The 21,600-nt window shown below is 44.1% G+C and overlaps 1 protein-coding gene across 1 annotated transcript in view; it reads right to left on the bottom strand.

Annotated features, from left to right (window-relative positions):
* Positions 1–16,130, bottom strand: part of DUSP12 (dual specificity phosphatase 12) — a 44,683-nt gene extending 28,553 nt beyond the window's left edge. The window contains exons 1-3 of the mRNA XM_082266051.1: positions 16,026–16,130; positions 9,487–9,768; positions 2,760–2,873 (exon numbers count right to left, since the gene is read on the bottom strand). Of these exons, the coding sequence (XP_082122177.1) occupies positions 2,760–2,873; positions 9,487–9,737 (365 nt within the window). The 5' untranslated portion in view covers positions 9,738–9,768; positions 16,026–16,130. The remainder of the gene's footprint in view (positions 1–2,759; positions 2,874–9,486; positions 9,769–16,025) is intronic.
* Positions 16,131–21,600: the final 5,470 nt, after the last annotated feature.

Raw genomic sequence — 21,600 nt, 5'->3', positions numbered from 1 at the left:
CGTCAGCGACAGGAGTCCTCACCCTTGGTAGCCTACGGGAGAAAGGTACTCTTACCCACAGTGAGACCTTTGATAAAGTCATCCAGGGTAGCCCAAAACAGGCGAACCCCCAGAAGGGGAAGATCAGTTAAGCTTTCTTCGAAGTCTGATCCGCAGACCAGCACTTCAGCCACAACATGTGCCGGAGGACCACTGCCGAAAATGACAAACGGCCCAGCATGGGAGCAGCGTCCAGTGCGGCATCACAAACAATTGCAGCCCTAGCACCAGTTGGTCCAACAGCTCCGAAAAAGCAGGGGGGACTTGTATCCTCTCCAGGTTACATCGTAGTAGCGTAGCCCTTTCAGTCAATTTTTGCGAAACCAGGGCAATAGTAAACACTGGTCTTAAAGCAGACCCCCCCAGGGAGAACATAGTGCGGGGCACAGACACCGCCCTCCGATCCACCGCATCCTTAGGAGAAAGGGATAGAAGGGGGGGGGGGGGTGTGAGGTTGATGGCGCTGCCTAAAATGAATAATAATAGTAATATATCTGGATAAAACAACCCACCCCAAAACCCATCAGGGAGAGAGGGAGAACATTTTACTCACCATACCGGAACAGGCGGGCGCCAACTCCTGACAGAACCCCTCTCCACCAAGGTAGGGGGCTGTCGGCCAAATAGGAAGCTGCGACTCAGGTTTAGACTGGCCGTATGCGACCTGGCGAGACATTTAACTCGTGGGGCCAGTCCACATCCAGTGGGACAATGTCGTGGCCGACTCAGCACGGAGCTAGGGCCTGCACGCGCTCGTTGGCCGGCTGGGGTGACCACTGGATCTCAACATCCTGCCCTTCGCCCAGATCCGGCATAATTGCTTCTAGATCTCACAGGAACAATCCGGAGAAAAAAACTAGCTAAAAAAAATTAATTTAAATTATCTAAAAAAAGCTTGCCAGGACCAGAGATCCCAGCAAGGAACTTAGGTCCTTACTCCTGACTAGGCAGATTAAAACTGACATCCTATAGCAGGAAGTGAGAGGGTATACCCCCTGGGACTGCCCATAGGCATAGCCAGAACTTTTTTTCTGCCTAGTGTCCTACTCCTGTAGGGGGCAGTATAACCCTACTGATATCAATTAAGAAGACTGCGTCTGTCAATGAGCGACAGAGAAATTTAGATTAGGGGTGTCTAACCTGCGCGCCAAGACGGCTATGAATGCAGCACAACACAAAAGCCTAAAAACTCACCTAAAGGAGAAATACAGCCAAAGCTCATTTGGCTGTTCTCCTGTGGATCACAAGAGTACAGTTAGTTTTGCACTCCTGTGATCCTTTTTCAGCAGAGGGCGGGCTGAAGTCCGCTCTGTGTTGACATCACAGAGCTGGTCCGGGCACTGTGTCATCATGATCATGGAGCCGAGATCCACTCACATGCCTGGACCAGCACCTGGCCCAGCCTCTCAGCGAGCTGCTGAGAGTCTGAGCCAACAGCTCCCACCCCCTCCATTGCCCAGCGCTCTAGTGAGCGAGGAGGGGGCAGAGCAGAGAGCTGCTGATTGACAGTAAGCAGCTCTCTGCTTGGGGAGCTGTGAGAACCGAGTAATCGGCAAGGGTTCGATCGCTCGGTTCTCAGTGTTAGAAGCGCCGGGGGACAGATGCAGCATTGGACCGATGCTGCATCGACCTAGGTAAGTATGACTATGAAAAAACAAAAAAAAACAAACATACATCTCTTTTAAAAAGGTTGATTTTTTGTAAAAATGCATTTACACTTGCCTCATGCGAACAAGAGACTGAAGAAAAATTTTACAGTGTCTCTTTACTGGACTTTTATACGTTTTATCTTCCCAAAGAAGAATATCCCACTCTTCACAATCACTCCTTATTCATGTCATCAGTTTTCTGCAACGTTTGTGAGCAACTATTTTCAAAGATGAAGCACATGAAGGGCAAAATTAGAACCAAAATATCTGATGAGCACCTTGAGAATTGCTACTACAGTCATCGAACCAGATATTAATTCAGAGCCGGTTCACATATGAGCGATCCGACTTGCCGGGGCGACCTCACAGGTCCGCGACCTCTGAGCGGCCGGCACGGACTTCATATCATTGAAGTCAATGCAGGTCGCTCCGGGTCGCCCCAAAGAAGCTCCGGACCCTTTTTCTAAGTCGGAGCGACTTGTGTCGCTCCTATTAGAACGGGTCCACAGCTTCTCTAGGGCAGGCGACCTACGGCGACCTGTCAGGCGACCAGGTCGCCTGACAGGTCACCCCAGTGTGAACCGGCTCTCATTCGTTTATCAAAAACAAAACTAGTTTTATGTTGCCCTCTTTTATTAGGTACATTAGCCATACGATCGTTAACGATCGTTAACTTGATCTGCCTGACATTTTTTTGCTCATCAGCTATCTTTATTGTTAATGTATTTTATCTGTGACCTAAGACAATTCCTCTTCTTCCAATGTGCCCCATGGAAGGACAAAAGGTTAGACACCCTTAATTTAGATAGATTTTAGGTAAAAAAGTACAAGAAACAGAGCATATACTCTCAGAGTGTCACCTACTGGCTACATTTAGTCAACATTTCTAAGCAATATCTTGTATAAAATGGATTTAAAAACAAGATTTATTTTAGCACAAACATACAAAATAAAGAAAATATATTATAAACACTATAGAATCCCTTCAAACAATTAGTAGTATTCTGTATTTTTGCAGAAAAAATATTAAGCAGTAAATACAAAGCTGTTTTTATTTCCACACAAACGTACCTAATATCCGATTTTATGTCTTGTAGTCTCCTGTATGCTTCTTCATAAGTACATTTTGTTGTGTTCATGAAATAAGCTATAACTACAGCAGCACTTCGGCTAACTCCAGCATGGCTGTTAAAAGAAAACCAAAAAAAAAAAAAAAGTAGTTTATATTGCATCTACGTTCACATTTTCCAGCCATGCAACATCATTTAGAAGATCTAGATTACTCTAGGGTTCAAGCCACTTTTGTTTTTTTCTATTTGAGTAGGGTAGGATAAGAACCCCTGTCATGCTGCCTGTGTCCCCACTAGGTGAATTCACCAGCACCATTTGTGGTGGGTATACAGGGTCTATTCGGATCAGGTCTGGCATTAGTTTAAAGCGGTTGTAAACCCGAAAAAAAAAAAACCTGCAAGACAAAAGGCATAATGAGCTAGTATGCATCGCATACTAGCTCATTATGTATTACTTACCTTAGAACGAAGCCCCGAAGCGGACCCCCGGACATCGCTGCGGGCGCTGCCATGATCCCTCGGCTCCGGCGCTGTGATTGGCCGGAGCCGCGATGACGTCACTCCCACGCATGCGCGCGGGAGTGATTTTCCGGCAAGCTCCCGGCAAGGAAAACTGAAGGTCCCCCCGGACCTTCAGAGCGCATGCCGTGCCGGTTTAGGAGATATTAATTGTACCTACAGGTAAGCCTTATTATAGGCTTACCTGTAGGTAAAAGTGTCAAAAAGCGGGATACTACCGCTTTAACCACTTTAAGTGTCGGTTCACATTTGTGCGATCACAGAGATCGCATGTAATTCGGGGGGGGGGGGAATTTTTGATTATTACTGAATTTATTTATATTGCATATCACATACATACCCCTTTGTATTGCGCGGCACTATTTATTTCACAACTTTGAAAAAAAAAAAAATGAAAAAACACGAGTGACAGGCATCAAACCAGCAACTGAGGGCTTGTATGTGAACAGGCATAACTTAAGACAATGAGAATTTTGAGGCCGAGTGTTGCCCCTGTAAGGAAACGTGAGAAAATGTTCAGGTGTGAATGGGGCCTAAAATGTAAGAAACCGACAAAGCTTTGTTTAACCAGTTGCCGACCGCCCACCGCAGATATACTGCGGCAGGGCAGCTCAGCTGCACAAAATCATGTAGATCTATAGGATGTTGTGCATGCGGTCTCGGCGGCGCGCGCGCTACGCCGGAGCCATGCTCCCAATGTGTTTAGACACAGTGGGAGGCGGGCCACAGCGGCAAATGCCAACGGCCTCCCGTGATCGTCAGAGAAACTGACAGAAGACCCACCTGCTTATGTACACAAAGCAGGGGAGTCTTCTGTCACACAGGCACAGAGTGATCAGGAGTTTCAGCTAAGCTGAAACTCCGATCTCTCTCTGCCTGTCACAGAACCTCCCCCCCACAGTTAGTAAGCACCAATAGGCATACATTAACCCCTTTGACCACCCCCAGTGTTAACCCCTTCCCTGCCAGTGTCATTTATACAGTAACAGTGCATATTATTTAGCACCGATTACTGTAGTAATGTCACTGCTCTCCAAAAAGTGTCAAAAATGTCAGTTAGGGGTCCGATCTATCTCCGCCGCAATGTCGCAGTCCCACTAAAAATCGCTGATCGCCGCCATTACTAATAAAAACAGAAAAAAAAATTAAAAGTTCAAAAATCTCTCTCATAGTTTGTAAACGCTATAACTTTTGCGCAAACCAATTAAAATATGCTTTTTGGGATTTTTTTTTTTTTTTACCAAAAATATGTAGTAGAATACAAATTGGCATTAACTGATAAAAAAAAAAAAAAAAAAAAAAAATTGAATTTTTTAAAAAAACAAATTTTATTGGGAATTTTTTATAGCAGAAAGTAAAAAAAATGGCGTTTTTTTCAAAATTGTCACACTTTTTTGTTTATAGCGCAAAATCTAAAAATCGCAGAGGTGATCAAATACCACCAAAAGAAAGCTCTATTTGTGGGAAAAAAAGGACATCAATAGTATTTGGGTACAGCGTCGCATGCCCGCCCAATTTTTTGGTAAAGTAACGCAGTGCCGAATCGCAAAAAATGGCCTGGTCATTAGGGGGTAAAACCTTCCAGAGCTGAAGTGGTTAAAGAATATGTAAACCCAACATTTCATATTTCTGATATGTGCCTTCTGTGCCTTGTACTTGTATGAAAAAGTATCTTGTTCTCTTTACATTGCTTCCTTCAGGTCTCATGCACACTGGACGTTATTTTAGCTGCTCCTAGGGGCATCTGGCGTTGTTTTTCCCAGCCTCTAAACTACCCTGCATGTTAGCATGTGTGTCCATGAACACAGGCTTTTAGCAACATTTAAAGGCTTTTAGGAGGATTTTCAAAATGTCCTGTGTGTGTGAGGACTAAGCAGGAGAACACAGCATGGTCAGTTCTCTAGCTATGCTGGATGCTGGGAACACAACTTGCTCTTCTCCAATTATCAAACTTGTCCTGACACCCCCCCCCCCCCCCCCAGCATAGCCTTCTACTAGGAAGATCAGTGTATTGCTGTTTCTCCTCCTGCAGCTCTTATGCAGAACAGAGAGAATGCAAAAAAATAAATAACTTCTTATTTTTTTCCCTATCTATACACAAATGTTTTGCCTTTAATTTATACTTTAAACTGAATGGGTTGTTTTAAAGGTGAGGGTTTACAAATCACTTTAAGGCTGCAGCCTTGCCCAGACTAAAGCCCCGTACACACGTACTGATCGTCGGCCGAACGATCGGCCGTCTTTTGTCCAGGGCTGTCGTGTCTGTTGAAAACTGCAAAAGACTGCACACGAATTTTGTCGGCCAACAACAGCCGACTGCAGAAGTGATGTCATGTGATGGTTAACTTTCCTTGTCTTTTTTCTTTTCTGAGCATGCCCAGTCTTGCAAATCTGCTGTCTGTCGGCCGAAATCTGTACTGACTGGCGAACAATCGGCCGTTCTGGTGTTGGCCAACAAAAATTTTAATGCCTGCACGACAGATTCTGTTCGGCCGAAAATGCGCTGTTGGCTGTCGGAAGCATCATACTAACAAGCCTACAATATTTACGGCCGACAATCGGTACGCGTGTACGGGGCATTACACCAGATTATGTGCTTGCCTATAGAGGTATAAAGGTGCATTTCAATGTCTAGTTGAAGGGTTCTAAAAAAATGTGTAATATTATTGCAGAAAAGGATAGATTTTGTATATTGAAGGCAAGTGTGCGAAAAGGAGTCTAGAGTGTAGGATACGTGTAAAGCAGACATTTAAGCATTAAGTAAACCTTTACTATCTTTTAGCTTAAAGTGGATGTAAACCCTCGCATATACCTAGTGGAGTAAACTGCTTCAGATGATACACAGAGATGAAAGTGCACGTCCTGTTAGAATTTTCTCTTCCTGATTCACCTGTGGGAGGGAAGCTTGGCCATACACTGAGACAGCTGATTGGAGGAAAGGCACACACCTCCTCTCCACACAGGCAGAAACATGAAGCTGTGCTGTGAATAGACCAGCTGTCCGCTAATCTATTTATAGCACCCACCCCGACACAAAATTCAGGCTGATTTTATCTCAGTCGACGGAGAACTTGCCAGAATTTAACCACTTGCCGACCGCCGCACGACTATTTGCTGCGGCGGTCAGCCCCTCACAGGCAGAGTGATGTAGGTCTACGTCGCTAGCCTGTGAGGGTCTAGGGAACGAGCGCGCGCTCCCGAGTGTTCACAGACCCCCCCCCTGCGTGTGTGACCGGCGGACCCGATGTCCGCCGGTCACTCGGCGATCGTCAGGGGAGAGGGAGAAGGGCAGGCGCTAATGTAAACAAGCCGCCTGTCATTCTCCCCGGTGTATGAATGATGATCATATGGTTCTACTATGTAGGACCATTGATCACTGTTCATACATCTCAAGCCACAGCCAATCACAGTTAGAATCACGCCCCTAGGGACACACATAGCCCCTCCCTCTCAAAAAAAAGTTAACCCCTTCACTGCCAGTGTAATCTTACATTAACAGTGCATATGTATAGCACTGATTACTGTAGAAATGTCACTGGTAACCCCAAAAGTGTCAAAAATGTCAGTCAAGGGTCCGATCTGTCCGCCGCAATGTCGCAGTACCGCAAAAAAAAAAAAAAATCGCAGATCGCCGCCATTACGCGTTAAAATAAAAAAAAAAACAACAAAAATGACAAAAATCTTTCCCTTTGTTAGTAAACGCGATAGCTTTTGCGCAAACCAATCAAAATACGCTTTTTGCGATTTTTTTTTACCAAACATATGTAGCATAAAACAAATTGGCAGAAAATGTTAAAGAATTTTGATTTTTACATTTTTTTGGGGAATTTCATATAAAAAATGTGAAAAATATTGTTATTTTTGCAAAATTGATGCTCTTTTTTTGTTTATAGCGCATGGTCAAAAAAAAAAAAAAAAAAAAAAAAAAAAAAAAAAAAAAAAAAAATCGCACAGGTGATCAAATACCACCAAAAGAAAGCTCTGTTTGTGGGAAAAAAGGACGTCAAATTCGTTGAGGTACAGCGTCGCACGACCGCGCAATTGTCCATTAAAGTCACGCAGTGCCGAATCGCAAAATAGGCCCTGGTAAGGAAGGGGGTAAAATCTTCCGGGGCTTAAGTGGTTAATATGCTGATAACAGAAGAACAGAGCAGGAGAAAGCCAGGGGACTCAGGGCTTTGAAGAGAGATAGGTAAAACGCTACAGATAGATGTGCCCAGCTCAAATTACATGAATGGGGTTTACATCCACATTAAAGGAAAACTTTAGTGCCGCATCAATCCCTTCCCCCACCCCTCTTTAGTGCCACTGCCATCAAAATTTGGAATGTGTGCAGATATACCACTGGTCTCAGTCTAGTATCTGGGACCTGCCAGAGACCGATGGCTTATCTACGCATGTGTGTGGGGTTTTTTGTGAGCCAGGGAAGAGGTAGATGGATCATCCAAAATAATTCAGAATGGATTTGACTACAGAGGACCATTTTACAATTGTGAACTGGAATACGATGAGGAAATGCACATGTATTTAAAATGTGTGAGAAAGAAAAACCATGTAATTGTAGAATGTGTGAGAAAGCATAGATGCTGGAGGTAGTTAGTGCTCAAATATAATGTTTGAATTAGAACAGAATCAGATATTGCCCCTCAACAAAAAGGATGTCATGATGTTAAAAATAATTAGGGTGGCACCAATAAAAGCATTAGTGCCAATACTAAGCATTTGCGCATGTACTCGTGCAAATGCAACGATACCAGAAATTAATACCTTTGTGGTGCAATTTGAGCCCATACAAAATAAATGAGCTCAAGTCACACAGCAAAGAATCGCATGTGATTTAAAATGGATGCAGTGCGATTCCTGTCTGAATTACAAGCAGTTTCACCCACCACTCCTGTCACTGTGTGAACCCAGGCTTTTCAGAGTGACTTCAGCCTAGTTTCACACAGGAACAGTGCAGGGAAACCGCATGCGATTCAGACAGGAACCTCATTCCTGTTCAAATGGCATGTGATTCTTTGCAGTGCAACTTGAGCCCATTCATTTTGTGTGGGCTCAAATCACACTGCAAAGGTATCTGTAATTGGTATTGGCGAGTACTTGACAGAAAGCATCGGTACTTGTACTCACCGGTAAAAATTATTATCCGTGCAACCCTAAAAACAATAGTACCGTAGTTAATTATGGCACACAAAGAATATATTAGTATTAGTGGGAGCAACAGACCATCCCAGAGACATCAGTGTGGACCTAAATCTAAAAAACTGATTTTAGGGGACCTACTGGTCCCCCTTAGGGCTGCAATTAGAAAACACTGTGCCAATTCCCTGACCTCCTCCAAATACCTCTGTTCTGGGGAAAGTCTCAGACGTCACTGCCCCAATTCCTATTCCCTCTGTTAGTTGCATACAAGTGATCTGAGTAATGCAGAAGCTTTGACTGACCATTCAAGAAAAGTAATAGGCTTCGATTGGCTGCTCAGGTAGAGGCAGCTAATTATAGTGTGCAGCCAATCAGAACCTTTACCCACACAGTCCTGTGTCATTGCTGAGAAAGGAAAGGAAAAGGAAAGGAAAAGGAAAAGGAAAGGCAAGGCTGCTGGAATGGAAAAACATGGACCTCTAAGATCAGCATTTTTCGGGAATTTTCCTTCGATAAAATAACTATTGACCTTTATTAAAAAGGCACCTGTGAAAGGTGAAGGAAATCCTATAAACATTAGGCCCCTTTCACACAGGTGGACCGTTCAGATCTGCCTGTCCGTTTTTTTGGCGGATCTAAACGGTCCCCCCATGCATCTCTATGGAGGATCGGACGTCAGAGGAGACATGTCCGCTGACATCCGATCCCTCAAATCTGGACGGATGGAAACCCTATTTTCCATCCGTCCAGTGGATCGGATGGGATCGGATGAGAACGGACCGACGGTCCATTCCCATCCGATTTCCCCCATAGAGATGCATGGGGAACTGACAGCTGTGTCTCCGCACACAGCACGGAGACACAGCTGTCATCCTCCTGCTCAGCGGGGGATCGGCGGCTCGATCCCCCGCTGAGAAAAACGGAGTCCGTCCGACGGACGCATAGTGTGAAAGGAGCCTTATTGATGGGGATACTTGAGGACCGAGGTTGGGAACTACTATCTTAGATGGTAGTAGGTAGAGAATCTGTTACAACTGTTGCACTTTCAAATGTATAAAATAACTTACCAGTGAACAAGAGCAGATGATTCAGCTATTGCCAATGCTTCCTTCAAAAAGTTTAGACACTCAGGCAAGCAACTCAAAATGTCTGCATTGGAGTCGTCCAGCAAATGAACAAACTTTGTCTGAAATGAAGTCAGATCCGGTTGTACACTGTCTACTGTCAGTACGTGGGTAATGCCAGATTTTTGTAAATGTTGTACATCTTCAACATCACTGATGTTACCAAGATATAGTCTTGGAAGTACAAGAATCATTTTTCAGATAAAAGTCAATCCACAGATTGCTCTGAAAAAAATAAAAATTAATTAAGCAAATATTAAAACTTTCTTATATTTTCTCTTTCCTTTTACCTCCCACTCCTTGATAATCCACCCACAATAATTTTCATGTGCAACTGTCTGCTGCCCTTTATTTAAAAAAAACCTGTACCTAATTTTAAAGATTTGCCCATGAAGCTGAACAGTACCTGAAGTTGACTTGCAATCCCCCATACAGCAACAGAGAGGGGGACAGCAGTTGATGCCAATTAGGTGTGCTGTATGCAACGGTTTTGACAAGGTACATGCTGATGCAAGGAGAGAGCAGAAGTATAACTTCATCAGTGTTCTTCTGGTCTTCCGCTGTCCATTCAACAAGCTGGGGATGGTAACACAATACCCCAATGTAAACGTAATTAAAGTAATGAAAATTAATTTGTAGCAATGAAAAGTAAACCCTCTTATCATTTTCAGCCAAGGTAGCTGCCATCTTGGCTGAATCCTAATCTGCAGCTGCCATGATGCTGCACATATGATCCGTTATGACCCCAGCCATTGGATGGTTTGATAGTTGAGAGCACAACCAAATGAGATCATCACATGACAAACCTGTTTGTGCACGAAGGGAGTAGCCTCTTATCCCTAGGTCCACACACTACACACGTCAGTGATCATGGACATCTGGCACCTCACTCTACACACCTACACCATTTCCCTGTCCCTCATCCTCTCCCAGGTGGGTGGTTTTGGGTCCCTTTCCATCAGCTCCCGGTTCAGGCGTTCATGCCACCACTGGAGTTCAGTGTCTCTTCCTTGTCCAGACCCGGCCAACTGACATGCATGTGTGCATCCATTTCTGAAGAAGCGAGCAGTTTGTTCGGGAAACGCGTCAAAGTTATTAAGATTCCTGTTTACAACCATGCAACAATACAGTTACTAACTGCAAGCATGTACTATATTTGTGCCTATACCTTGTTTGCCTTGGTTAACGTTTTATGTACCATGTTACATGATGTAATTTTTTTGATACTAATCATTGAATTGAGATTACATTTACTTCATTGAGTGGCCACCTGTGTTCACCTAATCTAAAGTCCCAGGGCAATCTTCCCTTTCTGTATGTAAATGTCATTATCAATTTCCATATCCCTGTATGCTGTGTCTAAGAAAAATATCTATATTTCCTACTAACACCACCAACTGCATAAAGGCGTTGCACATCTTTACCACTCTAACAGTAAAGAACCCCTTACACCGGGGGTCAGCAAGCCATTGATCACAATTGACCGGTTGACCGCAGGGGGCCAACAAGTGGATAGTGACCACGGCTCTGCATCCGACACTCTCGTTGGAGGGGGAACAGAGGAAACTACAGTGAGGGGGAGGAGAGATTGAGGATACTGCTTTAAAGGATGGGAAGGCAGAGAACGCTGTCTTAGGGAGTACAGGACACTACAGGGGGGGTCTGCAATGCAGCTCAATTTACATTCCAGCACAAATCATGTGTGCTGGGATGACTGAACATGTGCAAAAGTGAGGTCACCCCACAGTCGCCAATGAAGATGGGGGTGCACCCAGAAGAAGCTGGGTAGGAGCTGCCGGAGAGGGACAGGGGACTACTGAAGATAAGGTAAGTATCACAGACTTTAGTTGCGCTTTAAAGGAGTTGTAAAGGCAGAAGGTTTTTTATCTTAATGCATTCTCTGCATTAATATAAAAAGCCTTCTGTGTGTAGCAGCCCCCCTAACACTTACCTGAGGACCCTCTCTGTCCAGGAGTGTCACAGCAGTCCGAGATTCTCCCTCCTGACTGGCTGAGACACAGCAGCAGCGCCATTTACTACCACTGCTGTCAATCAAAGTCAGCTAGCCAATCAGGGGGGAGAGGGCGGGGCCGAGTTGGGGCTCCGTGTCTGAATAGACACAGGGAGGTGTGACTCTGCTCGGGGGCCCCCAAGCAAGCTGCTTGATGTGGGGACACTGAACCGGAGGGAGGGGCCAGGAGCACAGAAGAGGGACCTGAGAAAAGCAGGATCCAGGCTGCTTTGTGCAAAACCAACTGCAACAGAGCAGGTAAGTATAACATGTTTGTTATTTTTATAGGTAAAAAAAAAAAGTGACTTTACAATCACTTTAAAGCGGTGTTCCAGCCTTTTCTGTGTTTATTAAATTTCAGCAGCTACAAAAAGTGTAGCTGCTGACTTTTAATAAACACACACTCACCTGTCCCACGATCCAGCGATGTGGCCAGCCCGAAGCCTCGCTCCTCTCCCTCTCCTCTCGGCAGTGCCAGCATCACTAGTGTGGGCACCAGGCTGTGACACCTTGTGGCTTCACAGCTGGGTGCACACCGAGCATGCGCGAGTCGTGCTGTGTGTCTTGATCGGCTGGCAACCTCCTGGAACCTCTAACGTGTCCCAGAAGATTGCAGGAAGAGAGGGGGAGAGGCGCCACAGCGCTCCAAGCGGAAGTAAATACCTGTAAAAACTAGGTACCCGCTACCCCCCAAAAAATGACATGCAAAAGGTGGCATGTCAGGGGGTTAGCAGTACTTAAAGCGGAAGTTAACTGCAAGTGTTGTCATCCACCTGGGCTGGCTGAGGTGTGTGATAGGGCTATATAAATCTCAGAACCGGAAGAAAACAAGTACAGATCCTTTGGTGAGTAAAACTGTTCCTATAAGGAAGAAATTTGGGCAATCTGCAGTGTAAAAAATAAGGTAGGTCTTATGAGATAGTGTATATGCCTCTTTAGGTGTCATTGGCATTCCTTGTAAACCCACTTTAAAGACTTTTGCCTATAGGTAAGCCTATATTAAGGCTTACCTATAGGTGCTAATAATATCTCCTAAACATGCACCGTTTAGGAGACATTTACAGTGCATGCAGCCGATGACATCATTGGCGCATGCGCTCTGAAGGAACGGCCACCCGTGCCATTCCTACAGAGCCCTGTGCCGTGAACGGCGGCTCCTGCGGGCATGCGCAGGAGTGATGTAATCGCGCCTTTGGCCAATCAGATGGCCGGAGGACGCGAACCAAGAAGCAGAATAGCCGAACATGTCAGCCATCCTGTCGCTGAGCGGGCGGGAGCTTAGTTTTAAGGTAAGTACTTCATAATGAGCTAGTATGCGATGCATACTAGCTCATTATGCCTTTGTCTTTACAGGCTTTTTTTTCAGAGGGTTCACTTCCTCTTTACGATACTTTCACTTAGGATAATAAATCTCTTTCTATACTTTCAGCCTGCTGCAGCTATGAGAGAAGTCCGTGCTGTTTTTCTATCCTTTGCTTATTCACAAAACGCTTTGCATTCTGTGTATGGGTGGACAAACGACAGTAAGGATGCACCGAAATGAAAATTTTGGGCCGAAACCAAAAATGCAGGATGTCCTTGGCCGAAAACCGAAACCGAAAATGACTTTTTCCCCCAAATAATTTTAAAATAGATAGAAGAGGGGCATACACCAAAAACCGGCAGCGACGTACACCTGTAGCTGCCACCCTGTCACATGTATATGTACTGTGATGGGCTGGCAAGAGGTTAATTTAATTACCAATGGTATTTCTATTATGCAGCAAGAGGGGGTTAATGTATTGCCACTGCTGGTCACTCATCTATTAGTGACCGACCAGTGGCAGTTAATTAACCCCTTTGTTCTGCATTAGTGCAACCAGTATCAAGTGTTAATTAACACTGGACTGGTTGCACTAATGCAGCACAAAGGGGTTAATTAACTGCCACTTGTCGGTCACTAATGCATCAGTGACCAGCAGTGACAATACATTAACCCCTCATGCTCCATAATACTAATACCATTGGTAAGCTGCCTCAGCTAACCCCCACCCCCCCCCCCCCCCCCCACTGCCTCAGCGTCCCCCTCGCCAGTACACCCTCCCCCCCTCTGCCTCAGCGTTCCTCCCCATCCCAACGATTAAATCTCCATACTTCTCACTCTGCTAAGTGCTCCTCCGGTGTCCTTCATTCAAAAGAAGCGCCTCTGGCCGGCGGCCCGCCTCCCGGTGATGTCACTACTACTACGATCTGTACATGAATGAAGTGACACACCGGGCGGGAGGGCGGGCGAGCGGCCGCTAATACGGTAGCTGTAACTATGTGAGCTTCACTTCACTGTCAGCGGGACGATGAGCATGAATGAACAGACACACCGGGCAGGAGGGCAGCCGCTAATAGCTATAACTATGTGAGAACTTCACTTCCCTGTCAGAGGAGATACCCGCATGACAGGGAAGTGAAGCTCACATAGTTATAGCTATTAGCGGCCCCTCCCCCCGCCCGGTGTGTCCGTTCATTCATACACAGATCATAGTAGTAGGGACATCATTGAGAGGCGGGCGGCAGGCCATAGGCGGGACTTTTTAAACCAGCGCTGCGCCCTCCTACTTTCTCACGGCGGCCATTAATTTTGGCATGTTTAACCCATTATCGGCCGAAATGGGATAGGCCCATTTTCGGCCGATAATTTCGGTGCATCCCTAAATGACAGTACAGAGTCTGTGTAGTTCTAATAGCCACAGCAGACCAGAAGCACTGTATAGTGAGAAATATTTTAGTCTCCACTAATGATGTCACTTCCAGCCTGGTGAAAAGTTCATATCTGGTTTTTATTACCTTTCCCTATGATGGCAGGCTGGATCCTGGTTAAAACGAATATATTTATGCTGGATTATCCAGTGCTGGTTGTTTGGCACTTTTAAAATGTCAGTTTACTTGATGTTGTTTTTATTGCATTGAAATAAAATTAGATGTGGTGCGCAATGAAGGCTCTCCTTTTCGCTTTGTGGTTCCGAGTATGTAAATGCAGAGGGGCTACGGGTCTTCCACCAGGTGTCAAGGAGCCAAGAGGTGTGGTATTTTGCAGAGTCAGGAGGTATGGAATTTTTATATTGAGCACACATTGACCCATAGCTTTCAGGGTATCTGGTGAGTGTAAATTTCACGACGGTGATCACAGTTGAATTTTGGAAACACAGGCTATGGCACTTCCTTTATGAGGGGAGAGAGCACTTGTGATTGCATGGACACTAAATATGGGATTTTTTTTTTTTTTTTTATTGAAAACACTATAGCTTGCACTAAATGTAAGTGGGTTATATGTACATGCATGTTTGTTAAAGCGGGGCCCCACTCATTTTTGTAAAAAAAAGTTTTATATTTTACAAAAAGTGGAGCTGCTGACTTTTAATAAACACACACTCACCTGTCCCACGATCCAGCGTTGTGGCCGCCTGAAGCCTCGATCCTCTCCCTCTCTGCGGCGCCGGCATTTCTCTACTGTGGGCACCCAGCTGTGACAGCTTGCGGCTTCACAGCCGGGTGCGCACTGCGCATGCGTGAGTCACACTGAGTGTTGTGAAAGGCCAGGCAATCTTCTGAGACCTGTGACCAGCAGATTGCAGGGAGGGAGGGGGAGACGAGAACTTCTGCTTGAGCTGCCTGAGCAGAAGTGGGAGCGGGTACCTTTCAAATCTATGTACCCCCCCCCCCCCCCCCAAAAAATGACATGCCAAACGTCGTATATCAGGGGGTCAGCAGTATTTAAAGCGGAAGTTCCACTTTTGGGTGGAACTCTGCTTTAAGAACATATGTATGCTTTTTTCACATGTGTTTTTAAAGAGTTACTGGTCCCTCCAGAATAATCCCAATCTGACAGCTACAGATACAGGACAGTGAAAGAACAGACTGATGGGTAGGGGGGTAGTGGAAGCCAGAGGCATACACAGATCTGACTCCCCCCAGAAGTCTCAGACTGGGGTGACTGCAGTGCCTGTATATCATCATTGCTGAGAATAATGCTTGTCCTTTCCCACACCACTGATCAAACACAGGCTTGGTGACAGGGCCTCTTTAAGAAAGCACTTCAGTCATTGTGGGGTCTTCTAAACATAATACACACATTATATATATATATATATATATATATATATATATATATATATATATATATATATATATATATATATAATATAATAATAATAAAACACACATTATATAACAGATGTGTGATCACTTATAAAAGACCACATCCAAGTCTGGTGTTCTCTAAAAGAACTCTTTAGTGTATATCCATTGTGTATAAGCTAAATGTCACACTGCAGGTCTCACCTCCTCACACCCAGCCTGCTGTATGAGAGATAGAGAACACAGGGAGGAGCTCCATCCCACCTCTTCAGTCCTATGGACACCAGAAGCATGCACCCTGCCCAGTGACTGATGAGCCCACTACACTCCGATGTCCTGAGGACCTTCCTTCATCATAACTCACCTACACTGACACATATGTTATCACATGGATCCCACAAACACACACTCCGGCAGGAAAAGGACCTTCGATGACGTCATAACCATGTGACCACTCAGTGAGGAAGAGCTGTTGTATTCACTGAGCCTGCGCAGAATTTGTATCCCTCAGGTCTGACAGTTCTGCAAAGCTGCACACAAGCCTTCCTAAGTCCAGGCTCTCTGATTAATATCTCACTGATGTGAATGTACAATATACAGTGCTTGGTCTGAGAGTGTTTTACAAGATAAGCAAAATTTTTATTTATACATTTTGACTTGATAAACGAGTGGTGTCCTGATATACAAGTAGCCTCACGTCACAACTGTGTATAAAAGAGAAGAGAGGCGCCTCTAAGTGCAGCAATGTGGTTACATTTAACCACTTCAGCTGCAGAAGGTTTTACTCCCTTAATGACCAGGCTATTTTTTTTCCGATTCGGCACTGCGTTACTTTAACCACTTCAATACACTTCCCTTTCACCCCCTTCCTGCCCAGGCCAATTTTCAGCTTTCAGCGCTATCGCACTTTGAATGACAATTGCGCAATCATGTTACACTGTACCCATATGACATTTTTATCGTTTTTTTTCACACAAATAGAGCTTTCTTTTGGTGGTATTTAATCACCGCTAGGTTTTTTATTTCTTACAAAAAAAAAAGACAGAACATTTTGAAAAAAAAAATAAAGTTTTTCTTATTTTCTGTGGGTAAATTTTGAAAATAAATAATTTTTCTCCTTCACTGATGTGCGCTGATGAGTGTGCACTGATGGGCACTAATAGGCTGCACTGATGGGCACTGATGAAGTGGCACTTATGGGCACTGATGAGGCGGCACTTATGGGCACTGATGAGGTGGCACTGATGAGGATGTACTAATATGCCGCACTGATGGGCACTGATGAGGCGGCACTTATGGGCACTGATGAGGTGGCACTGATGAGGCAATAATGAGGATGTACTAATATGCCGCACTGATGGGCACTGATAGGCAGCACTGATGAGCACTGATAGGCGGCACTGATGAGCACTGATAGGCGGCACTGAGAGGTGGCACTAAAGAGGATTTAAGAGGCAGCACTGACGGGCAGCACTAATGGGCATTGACGGGCAGCACTGATGGGCGGCACTGGTGAGCACTGATTTTACTTTAAGTCCAGCATTAGGTGAGAACTGCATAGGCTACATTTTCTGAAAAATATAGTCTATGTGGGACTTTAAGTGAGACACCAGCAGGTAATGCCCAGCGTCTCCATCCCTGTATCAGAAAAAATGAAGGTTGAAAGGATTAAAAGAGGTGCATGGAAGTCAGCCAGCCCCCAGTCTGATGTACTCACCCACCAAACTGCCACCAACCAAGTAGACCTGTCTCATGGCTACATTTTCTAAGCTCCTGATGATGCGCTTAGCGCAAAACGGCCGTTGAGCTTGGTGATATGCCTTAGGTCCAGCCGCCATTCTACGTTTAGACTGGCAGCACCAGATGTAAGTGTATTATTTGCACAAGTTTCTCATTGCACTTTATTGGTCCTTTGTCTCATCGGTCTTTGTCCTTTGTCTCATCGCCAGTTTTTTCTTGCACAATGTTTCTGCCGTTTTGATGATTGAAATTATGTTTTCTTTTATCTTGTCATATTTTATATATTTTTGTTTTTTATTTTATTAAATACTACACTATGAGTAACACAGTCAGATAGTGTCAATCCGAGAGGAAATATATCATCACCTGAGGCTATAATAGCTGTCCTATGATTTAGACAGCAATTATTTTTGGTGAGTTTGCATTTCAGCGGTTCGGTGGAGGCAAATATTTAACGGGTGACATACAATATATTTTCTACACTTGGCAACAGAGCACTTTTATTCTTTGCACCTGGATTTGTCTTATTGGACACTTTCATATGATTAATGATATTTTATCATATTCTTGTATTTTATTTGATAGTCACATTTTTCTTTAGAGCTATCGAGCATTTTTTGTCACATAAATATAGAGATATGGACACTTTTATATGACCGGGGTCATGCCATTTTCGTATTTATAATTTTATTTGTTTATTTGGATTGTCTGATGGATATTTTAATATGATTTGAGATTTAGATATTTTTGTTTAAGTCCCTGTTCACACTGGGGCGACCTGTGAGGTGACCTGGTCGCCTCACAGGTCGCCGTAGGTCGCCTTCCATAGGGAAGCTGCGGACCCGTTCTAATAGGAGCGACACAAGTCGCTCCGACTTAGAAAAAGGGTCCGGAGCTTCTTTGGGGCGACCCGGAGCGACCGTCATAGACTTCAATGTTATGAAGTCTGTGCCGGCCACTCAGAGGTCGTGGCGCGCTGCTCGCACCGCGACCTCGGAGGTCGCCCCAGGAAGTCGGATCGCCCCAGTGTGAACGGGGCCTAAAGCGCTGAAATTTCCTCTTCATATTTACACTAGTGTTGGTATATTGACACTTATTGCACGCTGCTGATATTCTTTTCAGACGGCGACATTATTTTATTAATATTTTGCAGGCCACTGTTTAACCACATAACGACCGCTCACATTGCTGCTACTGCGGCAATGTGGCTCGTTATCGTCCAGCGACGTAGACCTACGTCGCTGGACTCCTCCTCTTGTGGGCGGCGCGCGCGCGCCGCCGGAGGCTCGCTCCCGCTGTGTTCAGTCACAGTCGCTGCTCTTCCCCAATCATGTAAACAAAGCGGGCGGATCTCCTAAGTTACAGGCAGGGTCAGATTGCAGGGTTCAGCATAGCTGAACCCTGGATCTGTCCCTGTGTCACTCAGTCACCTCCCCCCACACATGTCAGTAAGCACCAGGCATACATTAACCCCTCCCTCTCCAATAAAATTAACCCCTTCCCTGCCAGTGTCATTTTTACAGTAACAGTGCATATTTATAGCACTGATTACTGTAGTAATGTCACTGGTACCCCCAAAAGTGTCAAAAATGTCAGTCAGGGGTCCGATCTGTCCGCCGCAATGTCGCAGTCCCGCAAAAAAAATCGCAGATCGCCACCATTACTCGTTAAAAAAAAAACACCAAAAATGACATAAATCTTTCCCTTAGTTAGTAAACGCAATAACTTTTGTGCAAACCAATCAAAATACGCTTATTGCGATTTTTTTTTTTTTTTTTTTTTTTCCAAATTATATCTTTATTTCTTTAAATTCAGTTACATAAACATTTAATACATGTTAACTTCCAGAATTATAGTGTACAAAACATCAATGTCCCGCATTCGGGACAAATATCTTTCATAATATTCTATAACTGAACCCAAATCTCCCCTTTTTCCTTATCTTTTCCCTCTTTTCCCTTCCCCCCTCTCCTCCGAGGTCCTAACAACAGACAAACTACAAAGAAAAAAAAAAAAAAAAAAAAAAAAAAAAAATAAAGAAGGGATAGTTAATACTCTGTTATTCTAATTTATCTATTTTCTGTATGCTAATGGGCTGGTTCTTGCTCTATGATTACCGATTGACCTTCCTCTGAATTAGTATAATCTATCCACTGTTTCCATTTCTTCTCATATTTATCCGTTTGTTGGCGGGCTGATAGAACCAATTTCTCCAGGCTGCTTATCTCCTCCACTTTCCTCATCCACATGTTTATATTAGGTGGCTTAGTCTCTCTCCATCTAAGGGGTATGCATATCTTTGCTGCGTTTACTAGATGGAGCATAATAGATTTTTTATAATTTTGCACCGGTTTACTGGGGGCGTGGAGCAGAAAGAGGGATGGTTCTTTAAGAAAATTGCATTTCATAATCTTCTGTATTGTCCTCCAGATCTGTTCCCAAAACACCTCTAGTTCAGGACATGTCCAGAATATATGAAGCATTGTCCCTCTCCCCGCTCCACATCTCCAGCAGCGGTCAGTATTTGCTACAGAAATTTTATTCAATTTAACTGGGGTATAATACCATCTGGTAAAGATCTTATAATTCAGTTCTTGAATTCTCACACATATTGAAGTTGAAAATACTGACTTAATTATTTGATTTTCTTGTTCTGTTGAAAATATAGTACCCATTTCCCTTTCCCATTCCCTCAGGAACGGGAATTTTCGCCGTTCTGCTGATGTCATTATCAGGGAGTACAATTTTGATATAGTATGTTCCAAAATCCCATTCTGGCTACATATTTTTTCAAAAGGTAATACAATTTTGTCCCCCTGAGAAGGCATCTGCAACGTCCCTAGAAAGTGGCGTAATTGAAATGCTCTCCATAAATCTAGGCCAAAATGGCCTGAGACACTTGTTAGTTCCTCCATGGTTGCCCATCCTGTCTCTGAGATGAAATCTGATATCTGGAATATTCCTCTCTCTGCTAATATCTTAAATTTCTTATCCTGATATCCTATCTCAAAGTGGGGGTTACCCAAGACTGGATACAGGATGGAGTTCTCCCGTATGAGTTTTTCCTGTTTGAATATTTTCGCGCATATTTTAATTGTGTTTCCTATAATAGGATGATTCTTCATGGATGCTGGTATAATTTTATAGCACCATGGAGCTCTTTTCAATAAGATCTCACATTGTGCCTGCTCTAAGTTTGGCCATGTCTTATATTTCCCATGACGGCACCAGTCAATCACTCTTCCCAGTTGAATAGCTTGGTAGTATTTCCTCATGTTCGGAACTGCCAGACCCCCCTCTGATTTTGATTTAAATAGATATTTTTTCCCTATTCTCGGACGTTTTGATTTCCAGATGAAATTCATTATCATGGTTTCGATCTGTGACAGGAATCGAGATGGGATATGGATGGGAAGTGCCTGGAACATATATAGAAATTTTGGTAGTACACTCATTTTGACTATATTGCACCTGCCGATCCATGAATACATTCCCCCTTTCCATTTTTGCAATAATAGGTTTATTGATTTTAGTAAAGGGTTGAAATTTAAGCTAAATAATTGTGCTATTTTTGGTGTAATCCGTGTTCCAAGATATTTTAGGGCTTTCTTTGTCCAATTCAACTTAAAATTTACATATAATTGTTGTTGAAGTGCCTCTGACAGTTCTATTCCCATTGTTTCGGACTTAATAAAGTTTATCTTCATATTCGATTGAATGCCGTATCTCTCCAATTCATATAACAAATTGGGAAGTGATATAGTTGGATTTGTAATCGAGAATAAGACATCATCCGCGTACGCTGATATTTTATATTGGTCCTTCCCCACTTTAATACCCGAGATATCAGGATTCATGCGAATTTTGCAGAGAAAGGGTTCCAGTGACAATACGAACAGGAGTGGAGACAGGGGGCACCCCTGTCTTGTACCATTTGCAATTAAGAATTCTGAGGAGAGAACTCCATTTACCTTTACTCTAGCCGATGGAATTGAGTAACTCTGTTTTATCCATTTTAACATTTTCTCTCCTATTCCTATATAGCGTAGGACAGCGAACATATACTCCCACCTAACCCTGTCAAACGCTTTCTCTGCGTCAGTATTTAACAAGACCGTTGGTATCTTATTCTGATGTATTATGTGTATTAGGTTCAGTAACTTGGTCGTGTTGTCCCTTGCCTCTCGGGTTGGGACAAA

This window comes from Pelophylax lessonae (genome assembly GCF_965119305.1).
Source record: "Pelophylax lessonae genome assembly, chromosome: 8".
Classification (NCBI taxonomy): domain Eukaryota; kingdom Metazoa; phylum Chordata; class Amphibia; order Anura; family Ranidae; genus Pelophylax; species Pelophylax lessonae.
The sequence above is the reverse complement of the archived record's forward strand: the minus strand, read 5'-3'. Positions and strand labels throughout refer to the sequence as shown.